Raw genomic sequence first — 12,262 nt, forward strand, 5'->3', positions numbered from 1 at the left:
GAATATTCAGTATCACTCTTTATAACAGATACCATGAGAACTTTTACAGATAAGATTAAAGAAATACATTTCATTAATATCTGACAAATTGTGGAGGTTACACAGGAATAATAGTTTACAGTAAACCCAAGGTAAAGCTATGAGTAATCCAGTGGCCATTCCTAAAGGGATCAAAGTGTCTAAGCACCTTGTATGGTGTAATTATTGCTATGGACATACACTTAACATACCACTGGTACTGGTAATGTATGTACAGTATAAAAATTGCACTCACCGCCACCGATGCTAACAATGTTTATAACTGTAGCACATAGCCACAAGCATTAGCAGATGTTTGTCTTTCAGAGTCTGTATTTGTTTGAAAAAATTAATGCTCGAGCATCATTTATAATAGCTTTCATCCATCACCATGACCACTGAGCAAGACTAACGTGAGTACATACAGTAATGTTCCCTCTAAGGCTTGCTGCTTGTTTGTGCATTGGGGCATTTCATTGATTTAAGTAATTTCTGACACCATCAGGTGCACCAAGCAAGCAAATTTGCTGAAATAACGCCATGTTTGACAGGTGCAACATTGCCTCAGATACATACTGGCGCAGAGAGATTGTTGAACACATGCTGACTTGCATCAGTACAAACAAATCAAAGCACTCTGTTCTGTTCCATTAACGGGCGAAAAAGGTAACCACTGACAACAAGTGGACATCAGGAATGCAGGGCCTTCAGATGGAAGGTGAGTACCATCGCCCCCAAATGATTCCCTGATGTGGTTAAGTAGCAAATACATATTATTGACTCAAGAACGATCTCGAAGGAAACTGCTGTATTAGCTAGTAAGGACTCAATTGAGCAAGGGCTTTCTCTCTATCATTGCCACGAGGTTTGCCAAAAATAGTGTTTGTTATGTGACATTAACGTTTGACCTTCCTTCCATCTTCCCACTGAAGCTAAAAGTTGGATGTGATATTCAGGCAATATATTCAAGAATGTCTGTGGGTTATTAAAACTATAAATATCAAGGTTCATTTCAGGTTATTTCTTCTGTTGATACAATACAAGACGTTTCCATTGTGGTTTTAAATGAGTAAGGAGCACAAATTAATCTGAATTAGAGATTGCTTTCATTATTTCACAGCAAGCAGAAAACTTGTGTTCTAGCAGAAAAATGTGTGCTAAGAAAAACATACACATTAAAATAAGATGTTTACTTACAAATCAGTCTCCTGTGATTCTGTTCAACAACCATTTTAAAGTAAAGAAAAAATATTCAATTTAACAACCTGAATAATTTTAACTTGCTAATAGAATATATATCAATTTTATATTAGATACAATCATCCATAAATTAATTTGAGAGGTTTGATTACATCCAAAGACCCATTGCGTCTCTGCGTATTAACACAATCAGCATGCAATGTTGACAGCGTTTGTGTTTGTAGAGAGCAGTTTGCTCTAGGTGTAACCCAAGTGAGATAAAGATTTATTTGCTTGTTTCATTAGCAGAGGTCAATGCTAATCAGACAAATCAGCAGGGGCATAAAATACTGTGTGTCTCACCTACGTGGCTCAAAGTTGGACTGCTCTCTGGGCTTCTGAAAACTTGTGCATAATACCCGGGCTCCCACTCGTGCATAATACCCAGGCTCCCACTCTCTCCTTGACCGCCTCTTTAACTCTGTGTTGCTTTCCTTTTTTCTCTTCTCAAATCATCAGTTATGTTGCTATTTTTACCAATCTTGGTCAAAGAGGAGTGTGTAGCGCGGCGGAGAAAAACAAAAGAATGTGCAAATGAAGGACAAGAAGCAAAGCTACACTAGTGTCTCCACTCAATTTGACGGAAATGAAAAGGCGTAGACATATAGGGATATTTTGAAAAAAATTATTTAATTCAGACTGGGTTTTGGGGAAGAAATGTGGTTGGACCTTGCAAGTGAGTTGCATAAAGGAAAATGAGGCAAACAAATGAACAAACAAAAAACTGCAAATATATATTTACATAGTATAGTATAGTATAGTGTAGTGTAGTGTAGTATAGTATAGTATAGTATAGTATAGTGTAGTGTAGTATAGTATAGTATAGTATAGTATAGTATAGTATAGTATAGTATAGTATAGTATAGTATATGATATGTCTTATCCAGTGTGAGAAAACCTGGTTTGAGTTGAAGATAATGGGTCCTCCAGCAAGATAAAGACCCAAAGCTGTCGTTGGAATATAAAATGGCGTCTTAACCACAACAAACCGCAACAAAAAAAAAATGTTTTGTGTCACTGTTAAGCTCCAACGAACTTCAATCCGCAGGTCATAACGTCAGATACTTACGCAGAAAAGATGATATAAGCACATTTTACATATACAGTGGGCCCCCGGTTTATGAGATTGATCCTTTCCACAGTTGGGATCATAACGTGAATTTGCCGTATGGCGGGCAATCTAATCCTATGTTAATTAGCTAATGCTAATATAATCCCAGGTAAAATCATAAAAATTGCATGCACATTTAAAAAATTGGTATCAAAATAGTATAGTAAGTGCTATATAATATACAGTACAAGCATACAAATAAATAACATCATAAATAAAAAATATATAAAGGATTTATTTACCTTTGAGAGATTCTTGATAGGCCATATTCCCTAGTAGGGTAGCCTAGGAGGGGCTACCTTAGCTTTCTTCGTATTTCTTGATTATCTCCAGCTTCATTTCCATATAAATCATCTTCTTACTTCACTCTTTAACAACACTAGCAATCTTGGGACTCATGGATAGCCAATTCAAGTTTGCATTAAGCACTAAAATACATAATCAATAAATAAATAAATAATGAAAGCACTTTCACGCGAGATTTAGTCTTTAGGCAGCCATCTGTGACCACGTGCGCCAACCAATAGCAGACCAGCATTTTTGTGACCCATAATGCTGACCAATAGTAGACCGGTATCTTAAGGAGTCGAGACGCCGACCAATAGCAGACCAGCATTTTAGTGACGCATTGCAGCGAAGGCAGTTTGACGCCAACAGAAAAAAGGGTGCAATTACTCAAAAACGCCTCAAGAGGGAGGCAAAACAACCAACCAACGCAACCAACCCTACAGGTCATGACAGTTGTTGATGTTAATTGTAAAACGGGATAAATGCCTTAAAGAGGGAACAAAAAAACTATCCAAACGTGAAAAAAATGTCGCCTGACCTAGGGGTCTACAGTGTGTGTGTATGTATATATATATATATATATATATATATATATATATATATATATATATATATATATATATATATATATAAGTGGGGATTGAGGAGTGGATGGATGTAATTTATGTGTATGTGTTTTTTTTTTTCAAACCTCCAGTGGATTTCAATGGCCATCAATAATACGGGGGTTTCTCTTCTCGCTGGCTGGGCCAATTCATATCCATGAGTGTTGGTGGTCCACTGTATTTATTTCTGTATCATAACTTAGATCATTCAGGATTAGAATGTAGCAGTAGTTAGAGTACACCAAGGCATTTGTTTTCAATCTGTCAAATGTGGAGCATCCTTGAAGCCTTTTTAACAGGGCTTTACTTTTTATCTAGTCAGCAAAATGTGTGGATGTAGGAAGAATAAATTATTCAGTACAGTAATGAAGGTGCATGGAAGTAAATTTGCTCTGTAAAATGGTTGTTCCTCTTAAGGCGTTTGCTCAGGGACTGAATAGCTGAAAGGTCACAGAATATTAATATAAATATTTTAGAGTTTTATTCCCCAAAGTCTTATACAACTGAAAAGTTAAAGGCAAATGGAAGGAGGCAGACAAGTTAAATTCCATCAGTCACAAAATTTATGAAATTACTCTTATGGTGTTTAATTTACCAACATTTAGCAGTATTTATCAACTGTTAAAAATAAAGTTGAACACAAAATCCCTCCTGATGCTCTTAACTTGAAGAATGTGACATTCAGCAATGTATATGTTTTATTACAAAGGCATGGATGCAAGACAAGGAGGAGCAAAACGGTTAAATAATGCTGCCACTACTTTTTTGTTTGTTTCTTTGTTTTTTGTCAGTATCTCTGTTATCAAGGATGTTTGTACTTATAACAATTTAACATTGCATTTACACAAACAAAAATGCAGTATGTTCAGAACATCTCAATTAGAGGTGCAAGGGAGTTGATTTTCATCATCTTCATCTTTTGCTTCACAAAGTTTTTATTTACAATAAATACATGCAGCATTTACACAAACAAACTGTTCAGAAAATCATAAATGCAGTTGCCTCGACATCTATTGCCAAAGGTTTTTGGTTCACCCATCTTAAGTGATTCAGTCAGCAATGAGAGTTAATAATAAAAAAAAAAAAAGCATCTCTTATTTTGTAATAGGGTTGTGCTAAAATTATAATGTGGAATTTTCAGTCACTGTCCGACAAACATTTGTTTCAAGGTTTGGCATCCATCCATTATCTATAGTCACTAAAGGTTTGAATTAAAAAATATTAAAAAATTAATATGTGCACAATGTTCAGGCAACAATAGTGTGTACTAATTTTATATTAGTTTTCATGTAAACTTAACATTTATAGCTTGTGTATAAAAAAAATCTATTCATGACTTGCTTAAATAACACAATGAAGCACTTAGTAATCATTTACACATCTCATAAAACACCTTTTCAGCATTCTCCCACGTGCAAAACCGAGATGTCACGGTTTAGCAAATATTCAGTTTTTAAAATGACAAATTAATCCAATTAGTTGGATAATTGGCCAGCACTAGTAATGTTTAAGTAATATTATTTCATTCATGGAGAATTACAATCCATAAGGCACATTAGATCTTGTCTTTTTTTTAATCAATGTCATATCAATGCATCAATGTAATAATCAACCTTATAATGTAAAAAGAAAATAAATAAATAAAGCTGACTGTATATGTGATAGTGTCCACAACATTTACTTGTATCTTTGTTGCTGGGAAACAAACTTGCTCCCTATTATATGCTGACATCCTACAAGCTGAACTGTTGCTCATGAAAAGTCCACTTAAGTCCCAGAATAACATGACTGGTATTTTTTTTTTGATTTACACCAGCAAACCAGGCTGTTTGATTTTAAATCAGAAAAACATGTTGCACTCAAAATGTATGCCGTTTCCTTCTTTACAAGCCTTAAGGATTTAATGTAGGTTTTTCAACACAGCAAAACAGAACTGCAACAAACAAAAGGCGGAAGGGACTTGTTTTTGCTTACACCCCATGACTCCCAAATTTATAACATGTGAAAACATAATTTGCCAGAGGGCACAAAGGGAAAGTCCCACTTTCAGTTTTTCTGCTTGTTCTAATAAGCATGCACACTTCACTAAACCTACTGTAAGGCAACTACTTGTTCTCATGAGCCACACAATTTTCCAGCAAACGAGTGTCACTGCAACCCCCGCAGAAACATATTTCAAAACTGCTTGGAAAATTAACAAACTCAAACACAACAAATACAATGTACTGCATGTATTCAGTCTGGAATATGAAACAATTTGAGGTGCACCAACTGATTAATAGATGGATGATCTACTACCAAATCAAAGGTTCTGTACCATGATTGCAAATATTTTCAGATTTTTTTTAGTGTTGTATTAGAGAAGACTAATTGTTGTTGTGTTGGGTCAAAAATAGGGTGACCACCTGGCCCACATGTCCCAATTGTGAGTCTCGTGTCCACAGTTCCGACAGATTTTGAATTATCCCGATTATACGTAGGTCATGTCCCAATGTTCTTTCTTTTTTTTTCCACAAAGCCAATTGTTTGTGTTGGGTATGTCAATCACACAGGGATCATCAGTGTTAGGAGTAATGCATTACAAAAGTAATGTAATTACAGTAATGCTTTTCTTTTTGCTGTAGTGTAATGCATTGTACACACAAACACACACACACACACACACACACACACACACACACACACACAAAGTAATAATTTACTCGGTACAAATAAAAGTAATGCAAAAGTGTTTCTTTGGGGGTTTTTTTTCCCTCCAAATTCACCAAAAACACAGCGAGAACGGAGGAGAAAAGTCGGGTTTACTTCTTATTATTAGTGTAGAAACTAATGGCATAGATGAGTGCGGCAGCAGCAGACGGCAGGTTGAATATGAACAATACATACACAAGATGGACATACGCCCATTACTTTCACTTCGTCAGAGATAAAGACAAAGACATGAAGAACAAAATAGTTAGGTGCACTTTGTGTACCACACCTAAAGAGCTGTCCACTTCGCGAAATAGCACCAGTAACATGACAAACCATTTAGAGCGGTGCCATAGTATTGTGAAGTTAGCGGAAAGAAAACGTGCAGACGATTGAGAGTGGTGATAAAATAAAGCAGACAAAATAATTTTTCTCTTGCTCAGGGATGCCACATCAACATCAAAAGGTCAGGTGACTCTTGACAGAGTGTCATATGTAGAAGATATGCTGCCGCTTTCCACAGTGGATTCATCAGCATTTCGAAACCTTGTCAGCGAGATCCCCGTCACAACTCTCCCTAATGACAATGTAAGCTAACTCATTTTCATATAAATATAAATATTTCATATTTCAGGTGGTACATGGAAACATTGTTTTGACCAAGTAAAATCATGACAGCTGCATGTCAAATTAAGTTAATCAGCTGGACCAGGAAAAAAAGGTTGTATTGCTCCAAACCAAGGGGGCTCTGAGCGACTGTTGATATTGGCCCTTGTCAATGACACAATGGTAAGGCTTTAGTGAAAGTAAAATGTTTCTCCTCCCACTATTACGTGCAATTCATGCAAAGAGTTACATATGCAATCGTAAGGAAGCATCTGTGGCTCGTCACATATACTGTATTTTCAAAAAGGTTCCCGCTGCTGTTGTGAGGAGAGGCTGTCAAGGCCACCTGCCTGCTGCTGTGTTCCTCGATGTGCTCATCTAGCCCAGTCAGCACGCTGTCCGACAACATGAAACACAGGATGTCTCGGGCTTCAACAGTCATGTTGTGCTGCTCCCACCAGTAGTCTACCCCCTCCTGTCCCATGCGCACTCCACCAGCTGGTTCCACATGCCCCCTTTCTACCACTACGTTATTGATGGTTTCTCCGCATACAAAACACACAGGTCCCAGTCGGTTTCTTATTGAGTGTCGTGGTCAGCTCGAATTATTATCAGCATCCGGCGCCACTCTGTCATTGTGGCGACGGTGTAGCCCACTCTCTGCCAGTGATAGGCGGATGGAAGCACGAATCTGTCTGCCACATTTCAATCCCCTAACTATTTTAACAGACACGCATGTGAGCCTTACACGCTCTGATTGCGTGCCATTAGAAGCTTCTCGAAAGATTACTTTCGGAATATCTATTTTTACTTTCGGTGTTCATCTCATTTTTTCTTTCATTTTTGCTACCATTTTATGGTTTGTATCATCTCCCCCGCTGCCTTCCATCCTGTGTTGTCATGCTCACGTTTTTTGTAATTACTGGCTTTGCATTTCTAGCTCCTTTGGAAATCCAGTCTTCGTCTTTCTTACTCACAGTGATAAACAAAGGCTTGGCATGTAGAAATTTGGCAATTATCGCTGGAGTGTCATACATACATCTTATCTATGGAGTGTTTTCTCTGTTTGCCTGTAGATAGAGCACCAAGGTAATCATTTACGCTGCAAGTGAAATACTAAAGACATGTCAATACAGTAGAGTGTGTGGAGAATGGTTTTTTTTTCAAACATGACAGTGATTTGACAGGATATTTCATTGAGAGAACACTTGAGGAAAAGGGATGCTTGGATAGTGTTTTAGTCCTTATTTCTTCCGATATCCAAAAATGAACATACTCGAGGCCACGGTTGACTTGATGGCGTTGTTCTTGTCTCAACTACTGTACTACCGAGTGGAGACAGGATCATCAGCGCCTGTTATGCCAGCTGTCTGTTTTTCACTAACGGTGCATTAATTTTGTGCAGTTGCTCACTCTCCCTTGCTCTCGGCTCTCTGAGCATCTTGCACATCATGACACAATTCACCATCTTTATTAAAGCTCCCATATATTCGGAAAACCAGGGCAGGTCACTCCCCGGACACCCTCACATCTAGGGGAAGATTTTGAAGAACGTGATTCTGTGGTACAGATAATCAATTCCACCTTATTGCCGTTTTCACAGCGTTGGACTACACTCAGAAACTTTGACCCCGGCCATCGTACATATTATATGTCAAGATTATTTCTTTCATACCTCAGCACACAATACATATTATTTAGTCATTTTATCCACAGTCAGGGTTTCATGAAATAAACTGCACACATCTTGCAACATTGACAAATACAAACTCTAGTAAGAATCAATAAGTAGGAAGCAATGTTCAGAATGTGAAAAAATAAGATTGGTGTGTTGTTGTGCTTCTTGGTGATGATTTGAATGAACTTGCAATCAAACATGCAAAATGATGTTGCCTGTTATTGACAATTGATCATTCAAGTAAATATATGCAAAAAAAAAAAAATGTAGACTACGAGAAGAGCAAAGATAGGCCAACGGCATTGTTACAGTAGTTTGCTTTGTTCCTGCTTGTATTATGCATACCGTATGTTGGGTAAAAATGGCTGCATTTTATTCTATGAAACCCCGAGTGTGGAAGACATGATAAACATGACTTCTTGGCCATGTGTGCTGTTGTGAAGCCAAGACACACCTGACAACTTTTGTGTTGTGAGGGTACGGGTTTGTATGCGTATATGCGCATGTGTTGTCTCATGGCCACCCTTTAGTGTGTCATTGTGTCAACCAGGACACTGATAATTTTCTGGCTCCGCCCTTGTCTGAAATGTCAGGAATATCTGCCCTGTCAGTTTAGCAACACAAGGTTGGCATGTCAAGGAGGGCAGCGGTGGGTGGCTGCTGTTTTGGGGTATTACATATTATGTTGCTAAATGTGTGAGACAGTTAAGGAACTTCCAATGGATAAACACCACAGCAGCATATTTAAAATGATCATTTTCTTTTTTTGGCTGCCTATGCTGTACATATTCGATCCCACAAACAAACGCTTGACATGTTATAGCCAAAACATAGTCTATCATTAAAATCGGCATCATTCAATTTCTTTAGTTTCCACCCTCAGTTTCCTTTGGACCTTCAGTCAGCATCATATTCCAGCATCATTGATTACACAATAAAATGTGGGCACCATCAAAACACCTTTGTGAGGTCCTTAACACTTGGTCAGATGTGCTGATTTACTCAGTTGCATTTCGTCAGGTGGTACGACACGACAAAAATATCTGGATCAAGATACATTGTTGAAGTAAATGTTTATTAAAAAAAATATGCTTTTATTTGCATTAACACCCAGAAACACCTGAGTTCATTTGAGACATACTGACGCAAAGTGAGTGTGCTGTGGTCTGACGAGCCCACATTTCAATGTATTTTTGTATAATTAATAATAATTAATGTAATAATGAATGTCATGTGCTCAAGGCCAAAGAACAAAAGTAAAAGCCAACATCTGTAATTGTTTGATATTGTGTAGGTGTCCATGGCATGGGTAACATGCACGCACTGAATGTTAAGGCACCAATATTGCTTTGACTGGCAAACATCTGAACATTCATGCCCTTTAGTGCAATTCTGTCTATACTCCACTAGACTATTTTATTTATTTATCGTTTGACATGTGTGGCCGGCCTGACCGGCCCGGGGCTGTAGAGTAGAGCTTTGTATCGCCGCCGATCCAGGAGCATTTCTGCGATCGGACATCCACACCGACTTCCACCACACGGTGGCCCCGTCCTTCTCCTGTCGATGCTGAGCTTCCTCCAGCCTCTACGCTCGTGCGGCTGTTCCTCCCGCCTACCCTCCGCCTGCTTGCTTGCCTCCATGCCCCCCTCCCTCCTACTTGCACAGCTCTCTTCAGTTTCCAACCTCGCCGCTCAGTGCATGCACACCGCCGCTCCTCCTGCTCTGTGCCGCCCGCTGCGAAGATGGTTGGCGGCGCGTGTGCTCGCAGGCTGGCCCGCCGGTCTCGGTCCGCCCTCATCGTCGCCCTGACGGTGCTGCTGGTGCAGACGCTGATCGTGTGGAACTTCAGCAGCCTCGACTCCGGCGAAGACAGCCGGGGGGACGGAGGCTCCAACGTGCGGGAGAAGAGGGACCGGGGGGCGGGTAACAAAGCAGCCGCTGCCAGCGACTATTTCCAGCATGGGGTGCAGCGGCAGCGGCGGCAGCATCTTCCGCCGCCTGAACGAGGAGCCGCTCGCCACATACAGCAGCCGGTAAGACACACGTTACGATTTATCCCCGCTTTGGACGAGCCGTGTTGCCGCGGTGGATGTTGCTGGCTTGGTAGCCTTCTCCTCCGGTGTGGAAGACGAGCGCACCGCCGGGCCTCACATTGCACGTTTATTACAGTATGTTGTCTTGAACGTCGGCAGCCCGGGAGGCAAATAACGGCATGCCTGCAGTCGCACACGTGTGGCCACACGGCTCCTCTGATGCTGCTGAGGACAGAAAGCACATCGCGACGCTCTCCTCCCGACTGGAAATGCAAATGCTCAAAGATGTGGATGATATGTGAATTCGGTGGTGTTGGCCACTCCGGGCACAATGACGACATGGCATCACATCACATTCTTCCAGAGGTCCGTTCGCTGATAAGATGACAGATAACAAGGCCACTTTAGATCTAAAATTGAACGTCATGCAAGGTTTTGCTGTAACCTTTGAAGCTTTTTTGCATGACGGCGAAGAAATTAAAGACCCATAAGCCACAACTTTTACATCCGCGTTATGAAATGCAACAGTGTTGGCGGTAATCCACTGAGCATTTGTAAAATACAAATGATCATTTTTGATTATTATTGCCAGAAAAAAAACATTGATCAATAGTTTCAGTTTGCAATCGTTTAACATGATCTACAGCATACTGATAGATGGGATCTATCTGTCCCTCATAAACATTTGCAACAAACATTGAGAGCACTACAAACTGAAATCACAAAAATTAACAATGTTGACTTGAACCTGAAAATACCCATGATATTATTTTAAGTCATGTGATGCAGCCAAATTGTAGGGGGGTTGTGAAAACTTGAACCATATTGCTTGATATGATTGTGGAACTAAGGAAAACTTAAATACATGTAGAACAATTGCATCTCTGGGGAATCAGCAAAAGAAGAGTCGATTCAATGCCTTAGCTACCCAAAAAAAAACAAAAAAAACCCCTAATATTTATCTGCACACTCCTTGTGCCCCCGAGGTTGCACAGTGAGCAGCTTTGCATTTGAGCAGGACTTCTGCCCAGCATGTTAGTCATTTTTACAGCCTGATGGCTGGCATTAAATCGTGCAAAATTGAACTTCTCTTTCACGCGGTCTCACAAGATGTTCGGCTGCCCTAAAGAAATTCGACGCAGTTGTGTCTGGCATTCACGCAGCATATTCCCTTCATAAAACTGCCAGCCATTGAGTGGGAGCCTGCCCCTCAGACTGCGTGCGACCTGTAGACAACTGTGATGGGTTATGATAAACTGTGGCCTTCGCACACAGTCAGTCCCTCTGAGCTATGCACTGTATCATCTGTCTCCTCCGCAGACTTTACAGTGAGACACTCGTTTTCTTCTGGTGGGAATCTTTGTCCCACCTGCCGGCATGTTAACTACAAAGTCATACCAAGGACGCCTTGCTTATCTCTAATGAAATAACGTTAAGATGCTCTGAGGGACTTTAGGATTTCTTTTAACTTTGAACGTTATTGTTAATTCGTTACCTTGACAGAATAGTTCATGTATTTTTTTGTTGTTTGTGTTGTTAGGTTGTTAGCGGGATTTTTATGAACAATATATGTCACAGTTGTCGAGCAAAGTCCTTCGAAGAAAAAAACTAATTTAATTTTGCTATGGATCCAGATAAAAGTGCGAATTAGGGCAGTGACAATAAATAAATAAAAATAATGGCTGCAAAGAATTATTCAAGTATTAAAATAGAAGTCAATTAATGTGACTTCTATCAAATTAAATGATTTTATTACGATGAATATTTTTACTTTACATTTTATTTAAATAAATGTAAAAAATTAAATGCAAACATTAATCTGCAACTAATCGACAATCACAATCACTAATAATTTTTTTTATAATCAATTGTTTGAAGACCTAAACTTCAAACCCTCAGAATTTCAACCTCTCGACAGTAGATATTTTCATTGACTCAGTCTTCTGTGATGGAGACTGATCATTGTGAAATATTATAGGATGTTTGGAAT

General features: G+C 39.3%; 1 protein-coding gene across 2 annotated transcripts in view; it reads left to right on the plus strand.

Moving 5' to 3' along the window:
- Positions 1–9,899: 9,899 nt before the first annotated feature.
- The window catches only part of xylt1 (xylosyltransferase I), an 88,153-nt gene continuing 85,790 nt past the window's right edge, over positions 9,900–12,262 (plus strand). Inside the window, exon 1 of one of the 2 annotated variants that reach the window (XM_088420161.1) lies at positions 9,900–10,272. In XM_088420161.1, the coding sequence (XP_088276287.1) occupies positions 9,982–10,272 (291 nt within the window). In that variant the 5' untranslated portion in view covers positions 9,900–9,981. The remainder of the gene's footprint in view (positions 10,273–12,262) is intronic. The other variant, XM_088420162.1, reaches the window with a different exon arrangement.

This window comes from Hippichthys cyanospilos, chromosome 7, assembly GCF_059441005.1.
Source record: "Hippichthys cyanospilos isolate Australia breed blue-spotted pipefish chromosome 7, RoL_Hcya_1.0, whole genome shotgun sequence".
In the NCBI taxonomy this organism is placed as follows: domain Eukaryota; kingdom Metazoa; phylum Chordata; class Actinopteri; order Syngnathiformes; family Syngnathidae; genus Hippichthys; species Hippichthys cyanospilos.